General features: G+C 37.3%; 1 protein-coding gene and 1 non-coding gene across 3 annotated transcripts in view; both read right to left on the bottom strand.

Moving 5' to 3' along the window:
* BTRC (beta-transducin repeat containing E3 ubiquitin protein ligase) overlaps nt 1-23,668 on the bottom strand; it is a 240,470-nt gene that overhangs the window by 91,874 nt on the left and 124,928 nt on the right. For both annotated transcript variants that reach the window (XM_049790860.1, XM_049790861.1), the window contains one exon: nt 18,676-18,753. In XM_049790860.1, the coding sequence (XP_049646817.1) occupies nt 18,676-18,753 (78 nt within the window). The remainder of the gene's footprint in view (nt 1-18,675; nt 18,754-23,668) is intronic.
* On the bottom strand, nt 4,238-4,344 carry LOC125995317 (U6 spliceosomal RNA). The gene has a single exon (XR_007490861.1). It is a non-coding gene; the product is annotated as a U6 spliceosomal RNA (small nuclear RNA).

Here is a 23,668-nt window from a genome sequence, read left to right as displayed (position 1 = left end):
GAGGGAGAGTGATAGACACAGAGTAGTCTCACTCATTTATGGGTTTTGAGAAAAATAAAAGACATTTTTGCAATAATACTCAGAGACAAAGAGAGGAGGGCTGGAAGATCTGGCTCACAACGAAGCTCACCACAAAGAGTGCTGAGTGCAGTTAGAGAAATAACTACACTAATAACTATCATAGTCATGTGAATGAATGAGGGAAGTGGAAAGCCTGTCCAGGTAGGGATGGGGGTGGGAAGGAGGAAGATCTATGACATTGGTTGTGGAAATGTTGCACCGGTGAAGGGGGTTTTCTTCACATGACTGAAACCCAACTACAATCATATTTGTAAGCAAGGTATTTAGATAAAGATATTAATTAAAAAAGGAGTAACCTATGAACATCACTTGGTGTGGTTCACAAAGCAAAGAAATTACACTTATTATTTAATAATAAAGACTAAAATAATTTTAAATAATAAAAATACATTACATTTATCATAAACCATAAATAATCGAGTGTGATTTATCCCAGGGCTGTAAGGGTGATTCAATATACACAAATCAATGTGATATGTCACATTAATAAAAGAACAAAAATCATATGATCATTTCTATGAATGCTGAGAATGCATTTGATAATTTTAAATCCACTCATGATAAAAACTTTTAACAAAATTGGAATCAAAGGAATTTATCTCAATAGTGTAAAGGCCATACACAATAAACTCACAGCTAAGACTAATTTTTTTCTTTTTTTGGTTTTTCGGGCCACACCCTTTTGATGCTCAGGGGTTACTCCTGCCTAAGTGCTCAGAAATTGCCCCTTGCTTGGGGGGACCATATGTGCTCAGGGGTTACTCCTGCCTACGCGCTCAGAAATTGCCCCTTGCTTGGGGGGACCATATGGGACACCCGGGGATCGAACCGCGGTCCTTCCTTGGCTAGTGCTTGCAAGGCATACACCTTACCTCTAGCGCCACCTCGCCAGCCCCAGCTAACACTATTCTTTTTTTTTTCTTTGTTTATTTTTTTGGTTTTTGGGTCACACCCGGCGGTGCTCAGGGGTTACTCCTGGCTGTCTGCTCAGAAATAGCTCCTGGCAGGCACGGGGGACCATATGGGACACCGGGATTCGAACCAACCACCTTTGGTCCTGGATCGGCTGCTTGCAAGGGAAACGCCGCTGTGCTATCTCTCCGGGCCCTGTTGTTTTTTTTTTTTAAACAACTTTATTACATACATGATTGTGTTTGGGTTTCAGTCATGTAAAGAACACCACCCATCACAAATGCAACATTCCCATCACCAATGTCCCAAATTTCCCTTCTCCCCACCCAACCCGCGCCTGTACTCTTAGACAGGCTTTCTATTTCCCTTGTACATTCTCTTTATTAGGATAGTTCAAAACGTAGTTATTTCTCTAACTAAACTCATCCCTGTTTGTGGTGAGCTTCATGAGATGAGCTGTAACTTCCAGCTCTTTTCTCTTTTGTGTCTGAAAGTTATTATTGCAAGAATGTCTTTCATTTCTCTTAAAACCCATAGATGAGTGAGACCATTCTGCATCTTTCTCTCTCTCTCTGACTTATTTCACTCAGCATAATAGATTCCATGTACATCCATGTATAGGAAAATTTCATGACTTCATCTCTCCTGATGGCTGCATAATATTCCATTGTGTATATGCACCACCGTTTCTTTAGCCATTCATCTGTTGAAGGACATCTTGGCTGTTTCCAGAGTCTTGCTATGGTAAATAGTGCTGCAATGAATATAGGTGCAAGGAAGGGATTTTTGTATTGTATTTTTGTGTCCCTAGGGTATATTCCTAGGAGTGGTATAGCTGGGTCATATGGGAGCTCGATTTCCAGTTTTTGGAGGAATCTCCATATTGCTTTCCATAAAGTTTGAACGAGACGGCATTCCCACCAGCAGTGGATAAGAGTTCCTTTCTCTCCACATCCCCGCCAACACTGCTTGTTCTCATTCTTTGTGATGTGTGCCAATCTCTGGGGTGTGAGGTGGTACCTCATAGTTGATTTGATTTGCATCTCCCTGATGATTAGTGATGTGGAGCATTTTTTCATGTGTCTTTTGGCCATTTGTATTTCTTCTTTGTCCAAGTGTCTGTCCATTTCTTCTCCCCATTTTTTTGATGGGATTAGATGTTTTTTTTCTTGTAAATTTCTGTCAGTGCCTTGTATATCTTGGAGATTAGCCCCTTGTCTGATGGGTATTGGGTGAATAGTTTCTTCCACTCAGTGGGGGGCTCTTGTATCCTGGGCGCTATTTCTTTTGAGGAGCAGAAGCTTCTCAGTTTAATATATTCCCATCTGTTAATCTCTGCTTTCACTTGCTTGGAGAGTGCAGTTTCCTCTTTGAGATGCCTTTAGTCTCAATGTCCTGGAGAGTTTTACCTACGTGTTGTTCTATCTTATGGTTTCGGGTCTGATATCGAGGTCTTTCATACATTTGGATTTAACCTTCGTACATGATGTTAGCTGGGGGTAGGAGTTCAATTTTTTGCAAGTGGCTAGCCAGTTGTGCCAACACCACTTGTTGAAGAGGCTTTCTTTACTCCATTTAGGATTTCTTGCTCCTTAATCAAAAATTAGGTGATTGTATGTCTGGGGAACATTCTCTGAGTATTCAAGCCTATTCCACTGATGTGAGGGTCTGTCTTTATTCCAATACCATGCTGTTTTGATAACTATTGCTTAGTAGTACAGTTTAAAGTTGGGGAAAGTAATTCCTCCCATATTCTTTTTCCCAATGATTGCTTTAGCTATTCTAGGGTGTTTATTGTTCCAAATGAATTTCAAAAGTGCCTGATCCACTTCTTTGAAGAATGTCATGGGTATCTTTAGAGGGATCACATTAAATCTGTACAATACATTGGGGAGTATTGCCATTTTGATGATGTTAATCCTGCCAATCCATGAGCAGGGTATGTGCTTCCATTTCCGTGTGTACTCTCATTTCTTGGAGCAGAGTTTTATAGTTTTCTTTGTATAGGTCCTTCACATTTTTAGTCAAGTTGATTCCAAGATATTTGAGTTTGTGTGGCACTATTGTGAATGGGGTTGTTTTCTTAATGTCCATTTCTTCTTTATTACTATTGGTGTATAGAAAGGCCATTGATTTTTGTGTGTTAATTTTGTAGCCTGCCACCTTGTTATATGAGTCTATTGTTTCTAGAAGCTTTTTCGTAGAGACTTTAGGGTTTTCTAGATAGAGTATCATGTCATCTGCAAACAGTGAGAGCTTGACTTCTTCCTTTCCTATCTGGATTCCCTTGATATCTTTTTCTTGCCTAATCGCTATAGCAAGTACTTCCAGTGCTATGTTGAATAGGAGTTGTGAGAGAGGACAGCCTTGTCTTGTGCCAGAATTTAGAGGAAAGGCTTTCAGTTTTTCTCCATTGAGGACAATATTTGCTCTGACTTGTGGTAGATGGCCTTAACTCTATTGAGAAAGGTTCCTTCCATTCTCATCTTGCTGAGAGTTTTTATCAAGAATGGGTGTTGGACCTTATCAAATGCTTTCTCTGCATCTATTGATATGATCATGTGATTTTTATTTTTCTTGTTGATGTTGTGTATTATGTTGATAGATTTACGGATGTTAAACCATCCTTGCGTTCCTGGGATGAAACCTACTTGATCGTAGTGGATAATCTTCTTAATGAGGCACTGAATCCTATTTGTCAGGATTTTGTTGAGGATCTTTGTATCTGCATTCATCAGGGATATTGGTTGTAATTTTCTTTTTTCATAGCATCTCTGTCTGGTTTAGGTATCAAGGTGATGTTGGCTTCATAAAAGCTATTTGGAAGTGTTTCCGTTTGTTCAATTTTATGAAAGAGTCTTGCCAGGATTGGTAGTAGTTTCTCTTGGAAAGTTTGAAAGAATTCATTAGTGAATCCATCTGGGCCTGGGCTTTTGTTTTTGGGCAGACATTTGATTACCATTTTAATTTCATCAATAGTGATGGGGGTGTTTAGATATGCTACATATTCTTCCTTCAACCGTGGAAGATTATAAGAATCCAAGAATTTATCCATTTCTTCCAGGTTCTCATTTTTAGTGGCTTAGAGTTTCTCAAAGTAGTTTCTGATTACCCTTTGAATGTCTGCCATATCAGTAGTGATCTCTCCTTTTTCATTCCTAATACAAGTTATCAAGTTTCTCTCTCTTTCTTTGTTAGTTTTGCCTGTGGTCTATTAATCTTGTTTATTTTTTCTTTTTTTTTTTTAAATATGGAACGCTTCACGAATTTGCATGTTATCCTTGCGCAGGGGCCATGCTAATCTTCTCTGTATCTTTCCAATTTTAGTATATGTGCTGCCGAAGCGAGCACTGTTTATTTTTTCAAAGAACCAAATTCTGCTTTTGTTGATCTTTAGAATTGTTTTTTGGGTTTCCACTTTGTTGATTTCTGTTCTCAGCTTTGTTATTTCCTTCTGTCTTCCTATTTTTGGGTCCTTTTGTTGAGCACTTTCTAGTTCTATGAGCTGAATCATTAAGCTACTCAGGTAAGCCCCTTCTTCCTTCCTGATGTGTGCTTGCAAAGCTATAAATTTTCCTCTCAGTACTGCTTTTGCTGTGTCCCATAAGTTCTGATAGTTTGTGTCTTTATTACCATTTGTTTCCAGGAACCTTTTGATTTCCTCCTTGATTTCATCTTGGACCCACTGGTTATTCAGTATGAGGCTGTTTAACTTGCAGGTGTTAAAGTTTTTCTTCTGTGTCCCTTTGGAATTCACAAATAATTTCAGAGCCTTGTGGTCAGCGAAGGTTGTCTGCAAAATTTCTATCCTCTTGATATTATGGAGGTATGTTTTATGTGCCATCATGCCAGCATGTAGTCTATCCTGGAGAATGTCCCATGTACATTGGAGAAGAATGTGTATCCAGGTTTCTGGGGATGGAGTGTCCTATGTATATCCACTAGGCCTCTTTCTTCCATTTCTCTCCTCAGGTCTAGTATATTCTTGTTGGGTTTCAGTCTGGTTGACCTATCCAGTGTTGACAAAGCCGTGTTGAGGTCCCCCATAATTATTGTGTTATTGATATTATTTTTCAGATTGTCAACAATTGTATTAAATATTTTGCTGGACCCTCATTCAGTGCATATATGTTTAGGAGAGTGATTTCTTCCCACTCTACATACCCCTTGATTAATATAAAATGTCCATCTTTGTCCCTTACAACCTTCCTGAGTATAAAGTTTACATTATCTGGTATTAGTATGGCCACTCCAGCTTTTTTATGGGTGTTGTTTGCTTGGATAATTTTTCTCCAGCCTTTTATTTTGAGTCTATGTTTGTTCTGACTATTCAGGTGCGTTTCTTGTAGGCAGCAGAAGGTTTGATTGAGTTTTTTGATTCATTTAGCCACTCTGTGTCTCTTAACTGGTGCATTTAGTCCATTGACATTGAGAGAAAGAATTGTCCTGGGATTTAATGCCATCTTTATATCAAAATTTGGTGTGTCTTTTGGTTAGTCTTGTCTTAAATTAGGTCTTTCAGTTTTTCTCTTAAGACTGGTTTTGAGTCTGTAAAGTTTCTGAGCTGTTTTTTGTGTGTAAAACCATGTATTCTTCCGTCAAACCAGAAAGTAAGTTTTGCTGGGTACAGTATTCTAGATGAAGCATTCATTTCAGTCAGTCTTGTCACAATATCCCACCACTGCTTTCTGGCCTTGAGTGTTTCTGGTGACAGGTCTGCTGTAAATCTCAAGGATGCTCCCTTGTATGTAATTTCCCTTTTTGATCTTGATGTTTTCAGAATTCTGTCTCTATCTGTGGGATTCGTCCTTGTGACTAGGATGTGTCTTGGGGTATATTTTCTGGGGTCTCTTTTGGTTGGTACTCTTCGAGCATGAAGGATTTGATCACATATATTCTTTAGCTCTGGAAGTTTCTCTTTAATGATGTTCTTGACCATTGATTCTTCCTGGAAATTTTCTTCCTGGGTCTCTGGGACTCCAATGATTCTTAAGTTGTTTCTGTTGAGCTTATCATAGACTTCTATTTTCATCTGTTTCCATTCTTTGACTAATTTTTCCATTGTCTGTTCATTTGCTTTAAGTTTTTTTTTCCAATCTCTCCTGCTGTATGGAATTGTTATTTATCTCATCTTCCACAGCACCAATTCTATTCTCAGCTTCTGTTACCCTGTCCCAGAGCTTATCCATTTTGTCATTCACTTCGTTTACTGAGTTTTTCAGGCCTGTTAGTTGACTTGTTATTTCAGTTTGGAATTTTGTGATTTCTGTCTTCATATTTTCTTGGTTCTTGTTAGTGTTCTGTTCAACTCGATCCATTGGTTCTTTGAGTTCTTTGAGCATCTTCCATATTGCTTGTCTAAAGTCCTTATCTGAGAGGTTGATTAGTTGGTTGGTCATTATCTGGTCATCAGAATTGTCATCTTCATTCTCTATGTCTGATGCTGGCCTGTGTTGTTTCCCCATTGTCACACTTGTATTGTGGGTTTTTCTACATGTTGTGGTGGTATTCATTGGATATATGATGTACACAGCCACACTCCTCTGGCTCCACCCTTTCTGGGTGGGTCGACTCGCCTCCAAGGTAGGGGAATCCTCTGTGGATGAAGCCTCTCACAGGATCGAATCTTAGGCCTGAGCACGCAGCAGAGAGGACAGTCCAGAGAGAAATGCTGGACTTCAGTGATCCAGCACAGTTCTTAGTGTGATTTTTTTTCTTCTTAGTTTGCGATGGTGTTCTTTCCTTAGAAAGAGTGCATGGCCGCGTAGCTACTCCCAAGAGTTTCACGCGACAGGACGGGAGACAGACACACACAGGCAGCACTCACAATTTTTCACAGTCGGGCCCCACTGGGCAGGCGTAGTATCCAGCTAATACTATTCTGAAAAGAAACTGAAAGTCTTTCCTCAAAGGACAGACACAAGATAAGGATATTCACTTTTATCATTACTATTCAACAGAGTACTGGAAGTTCTTGCCACAGCAACTGGGCAAGAAAGATAAAAAAGTAACTCAAAATGGTATATAGGAAGGCAAGCTGACTACAGAAGACATGATATTGTACATAGAGATTCCCTCAAAACTCTACCAAATAGCTCCTAGAAAGAATAAATCTATACCATAAAAGCAGAAGAATATAAAAACCAATGCACAGAAATTTGTTGCATTCTTGTATGAAAACCGATGATGTAGAAAGTTTTTAAAAATTCCATTTACCATTGTGTCAAAGACTCAAATATCTAGGAATCTATTTTTCTATTTTTGATAAGTTTTTTTAACAAAGAAACATAAAACTCTATGAGTAAATAAATAGGTATTCTTGCAAATTAAAAAATCTAGAGGAAATTTTAATTATTTGCTCTTTAATTTATACACCTTAAAGGCAAAACTGCATAACAGAAATATTAGTCATTTCTGAAAATTTAAGGCTGACAAAGAAATTCAAGTATACTCTCAAAAATGACAGAAAATTCTTGGGGCCAGAGAGATAGCATGAAGGTAAGGCATTTGCCTTGCATGCAGAAGGACAGTGGTTTGAATTCCGGCATCCCATATGGTCCCCTGAGCCTGCCAGGAGCGATTTCTGAGCGTAGAGCCAGTAGTAACCCCTTAGCACCACAGGGTGTGACCCAAAAACCAAAAACCAAAAAAAAAAAAAAAAGACAGAAAATTCTATATTTAACTCTAGTAGTAATCATATGGTAATATTTTTCAAAGCTTAATAAACTATATGTTTATATAAAAGATGAATTATACTTGTTACTATGCTTTAAAAAGATTGCCTTAAGGATATATAAATATAAATAAATATTTAAAATATTATTTTCAATACATTTTTTAATTGAATCACCATAAGATAGTTACAAAGTTGTTCACGACTGAGTTTCAGTCTACAATGTCCAACACCTATCCCTTCACCACCTTCATTCCTTCATTTCCCAGCGCCAATGTCCCCTGTTTCCCACCTGCCTTCTCCCTTTCCCTCCTGGCTCTATGGCAGACATTTTTCTTTTCTCTTTCTGTCTTCCCTTTTTTTTTTTTAAAGATATCAATTTAATAAAGGAGGCAAAGGATGTATTTTGTGAAAATTCTAAATTTCTTCTAAAAGACACAGAAATTAAGAAACATATTCCTTGTTCATAAACTATAAGAATCTATACAATTAAAATGACCTTTTTTCCCAAAGAAATTTACAGATGCATCAAAACTCACATCAAAATTCCCATAGTATTTTCTATGTTTTATGTAGTACTTTTAACAAGTACTTCTAACATTCATATGAAACCCTAAAACTCCCAGAAAACAAAAGCATTCCAAGAAAAATAGAAGATGAAAGATTTATATGCACATAATTTAATCTGTACTACAAAGCTATAGTTATCAAAACCTTATGGTATTAAAACTTCATGTAACAAAGACAGACTCTTGGTCAAATGAACATAACTAACAGAACAGCAATAAATTCTTAGATGTATAGACAGATAATCTCCCACACAGGGGGTTAGGCACATAAAATAGATCAAGGATAGCCTCTTCAACAAATGGTGCTGGGAAAACTGGACAGCAACTAACAAAAATGAAATTAGACTTCTATGTCCTGCTGAACATAAAGGTTCTTTCAAAATGGATTTGAAACTTTGAGATTAATTTTTTTCTATAAAATACACTGAGGAAAACACAGACAGAATTCTTCGAGATCTTGCCTCAGCTATCTTCAATACTATAATCCTGCTAGCCAAATAAAACAAAAACAGAAACAAATGGGATTGCATCAAACTAAAATGCTGCACTGCAAAAAAAATGAGGCCTATAGTCAGAGATGACTCAATAGGCTGAGAGAGCATGGTTTGCATGCTGGAGGCTCGGGATTAATTTCTAGTCATGGTCCCCTGAGCACTTTCAGGAATGGTCCCTAAACCAAATCAAATCAAAAGACATCCCACTGGCTGGGAGAAACTATATGCACATCAACATCAAAGAGTTAATACCCAAGCTATGTAATACATTCTCCAAATTCAACAACAATAAAAGCAACCCCATGAAAAATTGGTGAGAGAAGATAAACATTTCCTTGAGGCTGATATAAAGATAGCCAACAGGCATATGAAAAATTATACATCAATGATTATCACAGAAATCAAAGACAATATAAAGTATTTCATAACACCAAAATTCATCTCTACAGCCAAAAGTCTGGAAACAAAAAGTGCTGGTGGAGATATGGCACACACAAAAAAAGTCTCATTCACTGGTGTGAGAATGTTGTTTCAAAACATGGAGACTTCCTTAAAGCTTAAGAAGAGAATTGGGGCCGGGCGGTGGCGCTAAAGGTAAGGTGCCTGCCTTGCCTGCGCTAGCCTTGGACGGACCGCGGTTCGATCCCCCGGTGTCCCATATGGTCCCCCAAGCCAGGAGCAACTTCTGAGCACATAGCCAGGAGTAACCCCTGAGCGTTTCCGGGTGTGGCCCAAAAACCAAAAAAAAAAAAAAAAAAGAAGAGAAGGAGATAAAGTCCAAGAGATAAGGTGCTTATCTTATGCAATCAAACCCTGGTTTGATTCCTAGCACCATTATGTGGTCTTCAGAGTACAGTCAAGAACAGTCCCTGAGCACAGTCAGTGTGACAGCTCCTCCCCCAGCAAAAAATGAAAGAATACATCATCCATATGACTCTGTGATTCTACTACTGGAAATCAACCCCCCAAACATACAAATAATCCAAAAGGACATATAACACCTACGTTCGTCACAGCATTACTTATAGCAGCAAATCTAGAAATAAACCCAAGTGTCTAACAACAGCTGAGTGGATCAGCTGTTATATACGTATGACATATATACACATGGCATATATACACACAATGAAATACTACTCGATTCAGAGAAAAGATGAAATCCTACATATTGCTACAACTTGGATGGAAATGGAAAACATCATGTTAAGTGTGTCAGAAAGAAAAAGACAAATACCAGATGATAATGCTCATATGTTGAATATAAAGAAACAAAGCAAGGGATTAGACTAGCTACAATAGAAAAAAAACCCTTAAGATACATGGTCAATAGGTCAACAGAACTATGAATTGAGGGAGCTAAGGGGGAGCCCTGGGCTAATAGTTCATTGCCACTTTGGTGATGGGCATAGCACAACAACATTACAAGTATATATAAAATAATAAAATATTATTTTGTGTTTGTAAAATAACAAAATTTTAAAAATCTATTAGATAATAAAAATGTATCATAATCCTTAGGTAACTCTGGAATAAAATGACTAAAAAAGTCACTGTTTTACATTCAGTATTTTATTATTTAAGATCCTCTCCAGGCTAAAGTCAAACTAGAGAGTATACCAGCCACAAGCAAGATAAGTTCTGTCCCCATGCCACATTTGAGAAGGTAGCTTCATTGCTAAACCAGAGGCAGAGAATTCTGCGTTGGAGTAGTTTAATGTTTTTATATTGCATATAAAGCACATAAGCATAAACCAGTAAGATGCCTTGCTGAAAACTACCTTCTTTGTGAAAGCAGGCCGTAATTCTGAACAAGTTTTCAATTTTCACACTGCTGCTAGGGTAAAACATTTTAAAGAGTTTAATTTTTTACAATGGATTCAATGACATAGGATTATCTAACAAAGTAATGGCTAATCAATAGAAGGTTTAGTTGTCAGGTGAAACATATAACACACTAAAAGGGATTGATTGCCAGACTTCTCCTTATTTACTCGAAGGTATATATTTAAAATGACACAAACTTGTTACCAGACTGCATTCTTTTAACCTTGCAAAAAGCTGCTTAAGGAATCTGTTCAGCAGCCCTATAGCAATACAAGATATAGTATAATGAAAATGGCTAGTGATTCGGGGTGTGGTGGGGGAGACAGAAAACCTCAGATATATGATAACATCAAATTAAGCCCCCAGCAAGAATGTGGGATAGAAAAGAAAACTACAAAAGCCACATATAGGGAAACTAGATCTGGGCTTTAAAAATGCCAGACCAAAGCTCCTGAATCTCATTCAGGAGATATGAAACTACATCTAAACCCCCTAATTCTGTGTTGTTTTCAGGGATGAATTTTTTAAAGATGCATACAACAAGCACAATAGGTTGCCACCACCCCACCCAGGCTGTTTTCTGTTGTTTTTTTATTTGTATATTTTAATGCAGACACAGATAAAGCACTGAACACAAAATGAATTGGGCCCGTATGGACTTGGCCCAATATATAAGCTGTTTTCTTTATTATTTATTCACCATATCTCAACTCTTATATGAAAATATACATTTTATGGTCATTGCAACCCAGGAGTTGAATATTTTTTCCACTAAGTCAGTGATTACACAATTTATCAAAGAATGATTACACCGAAATAAAAATAAAACAAAACACCAACCCCCTATGCAGTCTTCCTTCTTCAAAGTAATTTTAAGAAAACTGGTTATTAAATTGCTTCTTTTTTGTAGAAGGATTTCTGTAGCTAGACACAAATTACCAAACCATGGTTGGTTTTTTTATTTTTTTAAGGTTATTAGACTCTGAAGGATTCAACCAAAGTAGGGAGTTAAACAAATCACTTCATCAGACTTGGAAAGATCACTTTTGTCTTACTTAAGAGACTTACATTAATTACCTTTAAGGTTTTCACACGGACTATTTAAAATAAGCACAATTTATTTATTTATTTCAAATGAGGTGCTTCTTCCAAAGTATTAAATAATGTCTACAAATGCAAAAGCATTTTTATAAATAGGTAATTAAAACAGATGACTAAAATTAAGTCAAGCTGCAAAACATTACCCAGGATGCACTGTGTTGTTGTTTTTTTAATAAACATCTCAGGCAATCTTTTTTCCATCCAAAGCCCAAAGCACTTCAAGAAAAAAAATGGGAGGTAGTAACTTTCATAAGGGAAAAGCACACATATATAATGAAATAATGCCAAACCCCAAACTAAAGTATTTACAAGATAGTCCCCTATGCATAGTTTGTCATATTGCAATTACACCTTGCCTACTGCCAAGTCAAAGTGCTTACTATTGCCACTAGAGGGAGAAATGTCTTAACACATGCAACCACATATAGGGAATGGATTTTCTTGAGCAATTATCAGAACAAAGCTCCCTTGGCTGTGTGTACCTTCTAATTACTCAGTACAATTAAAATGACTAACCTAAAACAAATAGGGGGAAAAAATCTGCTTACATGATATTAGGGATTTCGTTAAATCCTTTCCCCTCATCAATCAAATCAGAAAGACAGGAATGCCATCATATACAAACATAACAGGCCTGTTAAGGGAAGTAAAGTCCGTTTTATTTTTTTACTTTTTCCTTCATTTTAGAGGAAAAAATAAGCGGCTCACTTGAAAACAAGTAATGCCATGGTATTTACCCATCTGGACGCTGTTTTAAAACAAACTGTCCTCCAAAGAGCAGAAATACAGTATGTTTTCTTTCAGTTCAGTGGCTTTTGAATGACATTGTTTTAATACACAATATAATGTCATCTTTTGTCAGTGATGTGTTTTTTTTCCTCCTATTCATCCAACTATATAAAGGAGCTAGGCCAACAACATTTCTATGTTTATACGGAATTTTTCACTATTTTTGTGGATCTACTCATAACATGGGAATTTGGGGAGGGGGGGAGAGTGAAGTAGAATGGAGAAGGAAAAAGATAAAGAGTGAGTGGGAGGCAAGGAAAACTGCTACTTATTTGTTTTAAAAGGCGTAATTCTTTCTATAAAGCCTAGTCATTAACAGAAAATGACAACAAAGTCATTTTTCTTTCAGCTGACAATTGTGACATTTTTCCAACAGCTTGCAAGGTGTTGAAAACCTGGCAGCTGTTACCTCCTGGGATGAAGATACTTTTTTATCCTCCCTTGACAGTTTAACTCAGTGGGTCAGCACCTTTAAAGACTGCAAAGTATCCTTGAAGAGGATGGAAGCTTGAATTATTACTCCCTCCCTAATCAATGTAAACCCTCACTGCAGGTGAAGTCTCCATCTATAGAGGTGCATGGGGGAGGAAAATGTAATGCCCTAAGCCAGATGGTTTTTATCTTGTTTTTAAAGAATAAAGGAACAAGCTAACAAGGGAGACAGCTACTTTGTTAGCTTCTTGGCCTCTCTCATGGCTTTGCATCCCCAGGGTTCCAGCTACACAAGAGAAAGAATACAGAAAAACATAAACACTTAAAGAAATATAACTAGAGGGCTGGCATCATGCTGCTTTCAAAGAGTTGAGAGAGCTCTACTCAATGCTTTATTTATCACTGCCCACGTTCTCAGGATGGTAAGTGGACACATAGACAAAGGGAATGGGGGTGGGGGAAGGATTAGACAGAGGTCACAATTTACTCAATTACAGAGAAAAGCAGAGCTGACAGATCCTATTAGCACCAATGTGAAGTAAAGAAGTTGCATGTTGTAAGGAGACAGTTTCAAAAAGTAATGAGTACTTTCATATATCCTTCCAGGCCTTTGTCCTTGTTTGCAGATATGAATAAAAGTTATGAAAATAGTTGTTATGGTTTCCTTGGCTTCACATTTTAGAAGTAAATGTGGGGGGTGCAGCTATAAATACCTTATATTTATTCTTTTGTTATTTTGTTTTGGTGCCACAGCCGGCAATGCTCAGGGCAAGGCAAGCTATCTACCTACCGTACTATCTCTCCATTCGCTACAAACTTATATGTAACCTCTTTATTTGTTCTTGGGCACACCTGGCAGTGCTTGGAGGACCGTATGGAGACCATGAAGAGTACAGGTTGACTGTGTGTGTAAGGCAAGCATCCTGTACTCTGTCCCCCTACATTCTTTAAATAAAACTTTAATTTACTCAATGTGACAAGATTATGAAACTTATATGAAATGAAAAAGCAAGTGCAAAATTATTTGATAGAGGGAGTAGCAATTCCTAATTTTCTCCATTGTTTCTTTTTCTGTCAAAGTCTGTTAAGATTTGGAATCAGGGTTATGGTAATACAATTCAGATGTGTTCTTTTCCAAAAAAAAAAAAAAAACAACAAAAAACAAAAACAAACAAACAAAAAATCCAAACAGATGTGTTCTTTTCACAGCTGGGGAGACAGTTCAAAGGGCTGGAGCACTTTTATATGTCCTCTATCACACCTGAGCAACAACAGGTGCAGCCCTAGAGGCTCCTTGAGTACCTTGGGCCCCAGCACCACTGGGTCTAATCATTGCTAAATTTTGGTAGAAGTCACTCCAGAATCTTTTTTTTTTTTTTTGGTTTTTGGGCCACACCTGGCAGTGCTCAGGGGTTACTCCTGGCTGTCTGCTCAGAAATAGCTCCTGGCAGGCACGGGGGGGGGGGGGCCATATGGGACACCGGGATTCGAACCAACCACCTTTGGTCCTGGATCGGCTGCTTGCAAGGCAAACGCCGCTGTGCTATCTCTCTGGGCCCCATTCCAGAATCTTTGAGCATTATTCATGGTCTCTTTTGGGTGAATGGGAGTGGATAGTTGGGCCACATCGGGCAATGGTCAGGTTATGTACACTCGGTGTTCAGGGGACTGCAACTGGTACTGTGGATTGAATCTGGTCGTTGATGTGCAAGGCAAATGCCTTACTTATGATACCATTTCTCCAGTCTCTCCTTTATTTTTTGGAAGTTTTATTAAGTTGGTGTTAATCCTCAAATGTTAGATAAAATCACCACTGAAATTATGTAGAACCTTTGATATAATTCAATTTGGAGGGGGTTGGGCCATACCCAGCAGTGCTCAGGGGTTACTCCTGGCTCTGCACTCAATAGAAATTGCTCCTGGCAGGCTCAGGGTGCCATATGGAATGATGGGAATCAAACCTGGGTCCATCCCGGGTCAGCTGCATGCAAAGCAAATACCCTACTGCTGTCCTTTTGCTCTGGTCCCTATAGTTCAATATTTGGAACAAATATGTTACACTACATGTTGGTTTTAATGTTATAATGTTCAAACAATTTGTTCATTTCATCTATTTTTGTTTAGTTATTTATAATATTTCCTATTATCCTTTTAATGTCTATAAGATTTATAGTTATGGCCCTTTTTTTAGCCTGTCTAATAACAAAATAACTCTTCAAGCTAACATACAGTAGTAATAACATATCAACAATGGCAAATCTGTGCTTTAGCTTTATTCATATGAAAAATAAATTAGTTTTAACAAGCTAACATCCAGTGGTCATAACATATCAACAATGTCAAATCTGTGTGTTAGCTTTATAAACTGAAAAATAAATTAGTTTTAAACAATAAATAAGCTTGTTAGAGCATAGGGTATTTTATAATTGATAAAATATAAAATTTTTTCTAAAATACTATTAAAAATAACTGCAAAAGAATCTCAGTACAGTTTCTACTTATACTTACATCAACCAGAAATAAAGGCGTCACTGATACCGTTTAAATAACTTGACTAAGGAAGAAGAGGGAAGCAAGTGGTACTTCATTATTGTCACATGCAGTAGAGAAAAAAGGGAGTTTAAGTAGTTTACATATTATAACCTACCTTTAAAAATCAGCGATGGGGTAATCAAGTTCAGGGCAGTCCTGGACAGCTGCCCTGTGACCCGCTTCGATTGACCCCTGCTATTCATCACTCTTCCCCAAGACTCAGAGGGCAAGCTCCTAGGGAGTGACCACCACAATAGACAGACACAAGCCAACAGTAATCTGGTTCCAGCAAAAAACCAGATGGCACTGCAATAAATTTACAAATCCGCATTCATGGGGCTGTTAAAACACCCAGAAGCTAAAAGACTCAAGAGGGCCCCAGGAGGATCTCCCACTTTCCTGTTTCTAAAGGCCATTTCTCTTTCCAAGAACACTGAGTTCATGCTCTTCACAAAGAGAATGGAGATAAAACCCTTTACAAAAGAAGGGAGGGGGAAAAGCCTCATGACCTAATTAATCTCCAGAGCTTGGATCTCAACAGTGAGTGACAGATATTAGAAAAATCATTTTAGAGCACTTGGAGGAAAAACAAAACCGGTTGTTAAATTAAAGTGGAAGGGATAAAACAAACCTGCTAAAAGGCAATGAAAAGAAAAAAACGTTAAATCTCTTTCAAATACTGCACACAACAGATACTGCAAGTAGAAAATGATTCAATAATGTATGCATTTATTTTTAAAATGAATCAGATTAGTCCCATGTGTGACCTGCTGGTCCATCTGTATGTGCTGGACTTAATAGGCACGATTCTCTCTCTTGCTTCAGTATGAAGTATGAGAGAGATAAATTTAGTTTAATTTTCAACAGATCAGCCTATCCATTTTCCAAATGGACCATCTGGATCAGCCTATTAAAATTAATTTATAACTTTGCAGAGTGAAAATTCGTTTGTTAGCTTAAATAAAGTTGCCAAAACTTTTTGTTGTGTCATTGTTTTCTTATAGTTGCTTCTGAATTTATCTTATTCAATATTGTTCTACTTATTTAGGACTGTAGATTCAGTATTTTATCTTCAAATAGATCAAACTAACTATATCAATTATTAGTCATTTGAATCGCCTTTTACTATAATTATTTTATTTTCCTATATTTTGAATTTTTCAAAAAGAAAAGTACCCATTTTGAATGAATTTTTACACAATAAGTAGGAGCTGAGTATGTCTGTTTAAAGCTCTTTCCCCCTAAAGTAACTCTGTATCTAACCTGGAAGTAAAAAACTGAGATCTAGTTTTCAAAACCGCCACCAATGAAATAAGTCATGCAAAGCTCTCTAGGGCTTTTTCTTAATCTATATAGTGGAAATTAAATTCAGCAAGTTAATAGAATAATTGTAATGATTGAATGAAATAAGTATATAAATAAGTGTCAGACTCAGGGCAGTAGACAGACAGCTAGAAAGGTGTTTGCAAGCAGCTGACCTGGGTTAGAGCCCCAAAACCACATACAGTCTCCTGAGCAACACCAGAAATGACCCCTGAGCAAAGTGCAGGCATAGCAACAATGGGTGGATGTTCAAACTGGGCGTTCACAGGACCCAAAAACCAAAGGGAAAGGGGAATATCAAGTTCATGGTGGCTGCTCGACAAATAAGATTTTATAAATTCAAATACATTTATTTTTTTTACTTCTAGATACTAATTTCACTACTATTCATCTTACTCAATAATAAGTATTAAGTATTGTAAATATTCTCAGAAACACCGTATGGACAAACTTACTTTTGTTGCCAGTTGGAGATTGACGATTATGCAAAAAGCATCTATATAGTAAGAGCTCATTTTTGGACCAAATCACTTTGGATATTTTAATTTCTAAAAGAATACTATGGTATGAATGTGGTGAGAAAGACTCTCACCCATTGTTGGTGAGAATGCTGCTTGGTCCACCCCTATGGAAAAGGGTATGGAGGAGTTCTCAGTAAACTCAAAATTGAGCTGTCATACAACCCAGCAATTCCTCTTTTGGATATCTATCCCCAGGACAAAAACATTCATCCAACTGCTATTCACTGCAGCACTAGTACAATAGCCAAGACTTGGAATCAAGCTAGATGTCCAACAACAGACTAGTGGATCATGAAGATGTGGTGTATCTATACATACACACACAATGGAATACTACATAGCTGTACGGAATGATGCAGTCATGCAATCTGCAGCTACATGGAAGGAATTGAAGCCAGAATAAAAATAATAAAAAGAATGACATCACTCATATGTGGTATTTAGAATAACTGCATGAAGAAATGCAATGGTATAAATGGGAATTGTCTCAAACACTCTTGGCCCCAGAATATAAGAAGAAGAAGGAAAGAAACTGAGTGGAAGAGGAGAAACACAAATATGAAAGGATAGGGGACAGGGGCCAAGTGGTCTTAGGTACATTGGTAGTGTTGATAAAGAAAGGACAGAACTGAATATCCAAGCTACAGGCAACAACAATGAAATCAAGAGACCCAAAATATAACTATCTAAACTTAAAATGGGCTTGTTATACTGGCAGACTGGGGAGCAAGGAGGGTGGGATGGGATTCACTTGGGGAACATTGGTGGAGGGAATTGGACACGGGGGTGGGATTGGCCTGATTCATTGTATGCCTGAAATCCAACTATGACGAACTTTGTAAATCACAATGGTTTCAATAAAATTAAAAAAAAAAAAAAGCTTAAAAACAGTCATGAAAAAATTACCAAAAAGGGGAATATTTATAAAATACTTATAGAACTTATAAAATGTATATATTGGATAAAGGTAGGGGCACATCAGAGTTCAAAGTGGTGAGTAAAAAAGTGCTTTCTAAGATTCTTTTAAAAAATTTTTATTCCGGGCTGGAGAATCTTCAAAAGGCTTTGAATGCAGGATGCCCAGATTTAATCTCCAGCACAAAATATGTCATCATGCTCCTTTCCTGCCCTCCCTGGCAGGAAAATAAAATTTTAAAGAAAACTATTTTATCTATAAGTAAGAAGTTCAAGCTGTTTATCCCAATAAAGAAAACTTCTATTTTCACTATGTAAGCAACTAAATGCCCCGTAACTTGTATATCAAGATATTTTTTAAAGGACTAGAAAACATTACCTGATTAAAATTTATAGCTACCACTTAAACAACTTCAGAGTACTTCTCCAATACATAGGGAAGAGAAAAGAGAAGGCTTCCTATCTTTGTTGATGTAGCTCTTTATTTTAAATAAGACTGAATTTCATACCTGTCTAAGTGAATTCTTCTCTGGTATTATCTTCCTAGGGGGTTCGCCATTATTACAGTCTTCTCTCTCTGAGGAATTCTGTGAAAGAAAGTAAGCTTTAATTCAGTTCTCATTATCTTCAATCTTATTCTGTGGGAGTAAACTAAATTACATTTCTAATTTTATAAGCTAGAATAAGAGTATATTATGCATTTATTCACTAGAAGATTTATATACATATAGACATACACTGATGTAAAGGGAAACATATGCCCATGCATATAAATAAATATGTAGGATATAGGTAGGAAGTATTTCATCTAAGTTCAATCACTACCCAGATCCTATTCATTAGAAGCCTATATTATAGCTATTTGAAAATGTAGTTTGACACTGGATTTAAGAGAGCGGCAGTCCATATTTAGCTGATAATAAACCATAACTATCACTTTCGATTATAAGATGATTAATCTAAAACTATGTTTACTGGTCAGTGTAAGTTTTCAAATTTGCACCCTGAAAAGTATTTGTGGCTCTTTCTTATCATACTTTACTATTTCTAACATTAAATAATATATAATTTAACTTAAAACCACAACATATAATCAGTGGTTTAGAAACAGGAACTAGGAAATGGAGCAATGGCACAGCAGTTGGATGTTTGTCTTGCATGCGGCTGACTCAGGACTAACTGCAGTTAGATCCCCAGCGCCCCATATGGTCCCCCAAGCCAGGAACGATTTCTGAGTGCATTGCGAGGAGTAATCCCTGAGCATCACCATGTGTGGTCCCCAAAAATCCCCCCCCAAAAAAAAGAAAGAAAAAAAGAAACGGGAACTATCTGTAAATTGTTGGTGGAATGTAAATAATATAGTTGCTCTGGAAAAGTAGAGTGGTTCTTCAAAAAATTAATGTAATTAATATATATGATCCAGAAATTCAGCTTCTAGATATATACTCCTGCTTCCTACCAAATTGAAAACAAGGTATTGAAGAATTATTTGTACATACACAGTCATAGTAATATTATGGACAAAGAGCCAAAATTTGGAAGCAATACAAATGTTTACTGGAGAATGTAGAACAAAATGTGGCAATATAATGGAATAGTATTTAGCCTTAAAAAGGAAGAAAACTCTAGCATATACATGAACTTGATATTATACTGTAAGATTTCATTTATGAGATATACTTGTGAAAAATCATAAAAAGCATTTTGTTAAGTGTGTTCAATTTAAAACTTGTTGCCAGGAACTAGAATAAGGTAGAACTAGAATAAGGTAGAAATCACTACTTATGGGGAACAAGGTTTTGAGTCATACCTGGCAATGTCAGGGGTTACTCCCAGCACTGTGATGGGGCATGGGTGAGAGTGGGGAATCACTCCAGTCAGGTAGTGCTGATTTAGCAGGTGGTGTTTGTTTGTAGGAAGAAAGCATCTTAATTTAATCCCTGTACTCTCTCCTGCCCCATTATTATAAACAAAGTTTTCATTTTCAAGATAAAAGAGTTACAGGGATGGGTGGGGTTGGTGAATGCAAAATACTATAAACATAATTACACTTTTCAATGGTTAAGATGGTAAGTTTTGTTTGTTTGTTTGTTTTTTGTCTTTTGGGCCACACTGATGATGCTCAGGGGTTACTCATGGCTATGTGCTCAGAAATCGCTCTTGGCTTGGGGAACAATATGAGATGCTGGGTAAATTGAACAGTGGTCTGTTCTAGGTTAGCATGTGCTCGGCAAATGCTCTACCACTTGCGCCACCACTCTACCCCCAATATGGTAAATTTTATGGTATAGTGTACTTCACCACAATTTTTAAAAAATGAAAATAAAATCTGATAGCACATGTAAATCACTATGTGAAAGGAAAAATACAGAAAATTTGAGCTCTATATAAGTTCTGCAACTACATTATAACATTAATCTTTTTTGGAGGATCAGATTCAGAAGAGACTAAGTGAAGGGACAGGAAGCTTCTAGATTACAAAAGGGGTCTCTTAAAGAAGGATTCTCAGTTACATTTATATACTTGTCACAATTTATGTATGTCACATTGCACAGATTCATCATATTCTAACATAAATATTTGGGTTCAGAATTTTTTGTATGCTTATCTGAAAATTTTCATGCCAAGTATGAAATTACCGTACAATATAAATGTCTTCACTTTAAATGTAATTTTTTTAAAATCAACTATTTATCTTAAAAGAAATGTAAGGGTAAAAAAGACATAAAATCAGGGTCCTCAGATTCTGGGGCTAATATCTATAGTGCCTTGTATGCCTCCTGTAATCATGTTGTCCACAGTAGTATTCCTTTTGGACATCTTAGGAGATTTAATTTGCTAGTTTTTTGGCGGGGGGGGGGGGGTTCACACCCAGCAGCGCTCAGGGGTTACTCCTGGCTCCCCGCTCAGAAATCATTCCTGGCAGGCTCAGGGGACCATATGGGATGCCAGGATTTGAACCAATGACTTTCTGCATGAAAGGCAAACACCTTACCTCCATGCTATCTCTCTGGCCCCAAAATTACCACCCCTACAAATAAGCTTTTTTGTTTTTTGTTTTTTGTTTTTTTTTTGGGTGGTCACACCCAGCCAGCGATCAGGGGTTACTCCTGTCTCCACGCTCAGAAATCACTCCTGGCAGGCTTGGGGGACAATATGGGACACCAGGATTCAAACTAATGACCTTCTGCATGAAAGGCATTTAAACGCCTTACCTCCATGCTATCTCTCCAGTCCCTGCTACTTTACTTTTTTGTGTGTGTGATCATTTTTTTCTTCACACTTTAAAAACTTTATTTATATAAAAAATTCATTTGTTTTTAAAAGCATTACAAGAGAGAAAAAACCAGAAAAGGTATGGAGCAAAAGACTATGATGATCATTTTAAAGATTCTAATATTAAGTCAAACAAGGAAGCATGATGTTTCAAGCAGGGGAGAGAAATTCAATAATTTCAGAGTTTTATAAGCTTTTTCTCCCCATTTTGAAAAATAAATGGGATGGAAATTATATACCACCTCGCCCCTCAGTTCTGTACTAAAATAACATGTGATTTTAGTTCAGGAGTGTCAAGGCACTTGCCTTGCATGTGGCTGGCCCTGGTTCTATTCTAGATATTGAATATAGTCCCCCTCAGTAGTACCAAGAGTGATCTCTGAGCAAAAAAAAAAAAAAAAAAAAACCAGAAAAAACCTCTAAACAACCCCCAAAGAAAACCTGCACCCCATAAATAAATGATTATAGATTATCTGAAATTCTTTAAATATAAGGTCTTAAAAATAAAATATTTTTAAATGTCATAAATTTGGGGGCCATAGTGATAGCACAGTGGTAGGTTGTTTTCCTTGCATGCAGCAGACCTGGGATGGACGTGGATTCAATCTTCGGCACCCCACATGGTCCCCGAGCCTGCCAGGAGCAATTTCTGAATGCAGTGCCAAGAGTAATCCCTGAGCGCAGCTGAGTGTGACCCCAATCTCCCCACAAAATCGTAAACTTGAAAGTCTAATTACTTTTAATAGAAGTATGCTAAATAGAACACATTATAAATCAAAAATTTTAATGTGCTTGAGATGAAATAAAATTGTTAAGTTCTCAGTATTAAATTACACAATGAAAAATAATGATGTAATGCAAAAAGATGAATAGTAACTATCTAGTCCATTTCTAAATTTTTCCCTCCTAATTCCTCCATTTTATCTACTTCTACTGAAGAGTAGGGATTATGAGAATGTCTAAGGTATGAGGTGAAAGAAATCAATTTCTTTCCTGTTTTTTTTTTTGTTGTTGTTGTTTTGGTTTTTGAGTCACACCCAGCAGCGCTCAGGGGTCACTCCTGGCTCGATGCTCAGAAATTGCTCCTGGAAGGCTCAGGGGACCATATGGGGTGCTGGGATTCGAACCGCCAACCTTCTGCTTGCAAGAAGGTCGCCTTACTTCCATGCTATCTCTCTGGCCCCAATTTTTTTTTTTTTTGACTTTTGAGTCACACCCGGCAGCGCTCAGGGGTTACTCCTGGCTCTAAACCCAGAAATCACTCCTGGCAGGCTCAAGGGACCATATGGGTTGCCGGGATTTGAACCACCATCCTTCTGCATGCAAAGCAATCGCCTTACCTCCATTCTATCTCTCCAGCCCCAAGAAACCATTTTCTAGAAGCAAAACAGCATTGTAGAAGACTTTTCTTCCATACCCCACTAAAGCAAATAATACATATGGCTGTATTGTTAAAAAAAGAGTAACTCAGCAAACAGAAAGACAAAGATGGTGACAGCTAGTTCTTTTTATATATATTAAGCAATATATTTAACTATAGACCATCCTCCCAGAAAAAAAAATCAATACAAAAACTTCAACTATTATTGCTATTTAAAGTAGAGGTGGGATATTAATTAGTCATACCAGGAGCAAAGAGCAGGGAATCCTTCTGGAGTGGAGTAGAACCCGAAAGCTAGCAAGAGATATAAATGCTCTACAGTTTTAATCCTTTTCTTTGGGGGGAGGACACTTTTGGGCCACATACTTTTGGATGAGCACCCAGTTGCTGACCCAGTTTTGGGTGAGCACCCAGTTGCTCAGGGAAAACTCCTGGTTCTGTGCTTAGGGGTCACACCAAATGGGGCTTAGGAAACCATATTGTACCAGGGATGGAACCCAAATTAATTGTGTACAAGGCAAGCACTTTACTTACTGTACTATTTCTTTGCATCCTAGATCTACTGTTCTGAGGGTGGAGTGGGATAAGAAAATAGTCATGAATGCTTGAGTGATTCCCAAAGTCTGTGTGCCCTCCAACATCCCTCAGGAGAGCTCAACAGCACGATGACTTCCGTACCTTTATCTATGGTGAATCCCAATAAGCAATAGTCACAACCGCCTTGAGTCATCAAGCTAAATTATATCCAATAAGCTTTATTTCAGTGTATCTAATTAAAGCAGTATCACATAAATTAGCAATGAAAGCTAGACAAACAGCAAGATAAAAAAGATAGTGATGGGGCC

The sequence above is a fragment of the Suncus etruscus genome, chromosome 17, assembly GCF_024139225.1.
Source record: "Suncus etruscus isolate mSunEtr1 chromosome 17, mSunEtr1.pri.cur, whole genome shotgun sequence".
Classification (NCBI taxonomy): Eukaryota; Metazoa; Chordata; class Mammalia; order Eulipotyphla; family Soricidae; genus Suncus; species Suncus etruscus.
This window is presented reverse-complemented; position numbering and strand designations above follow the sequence as displayed.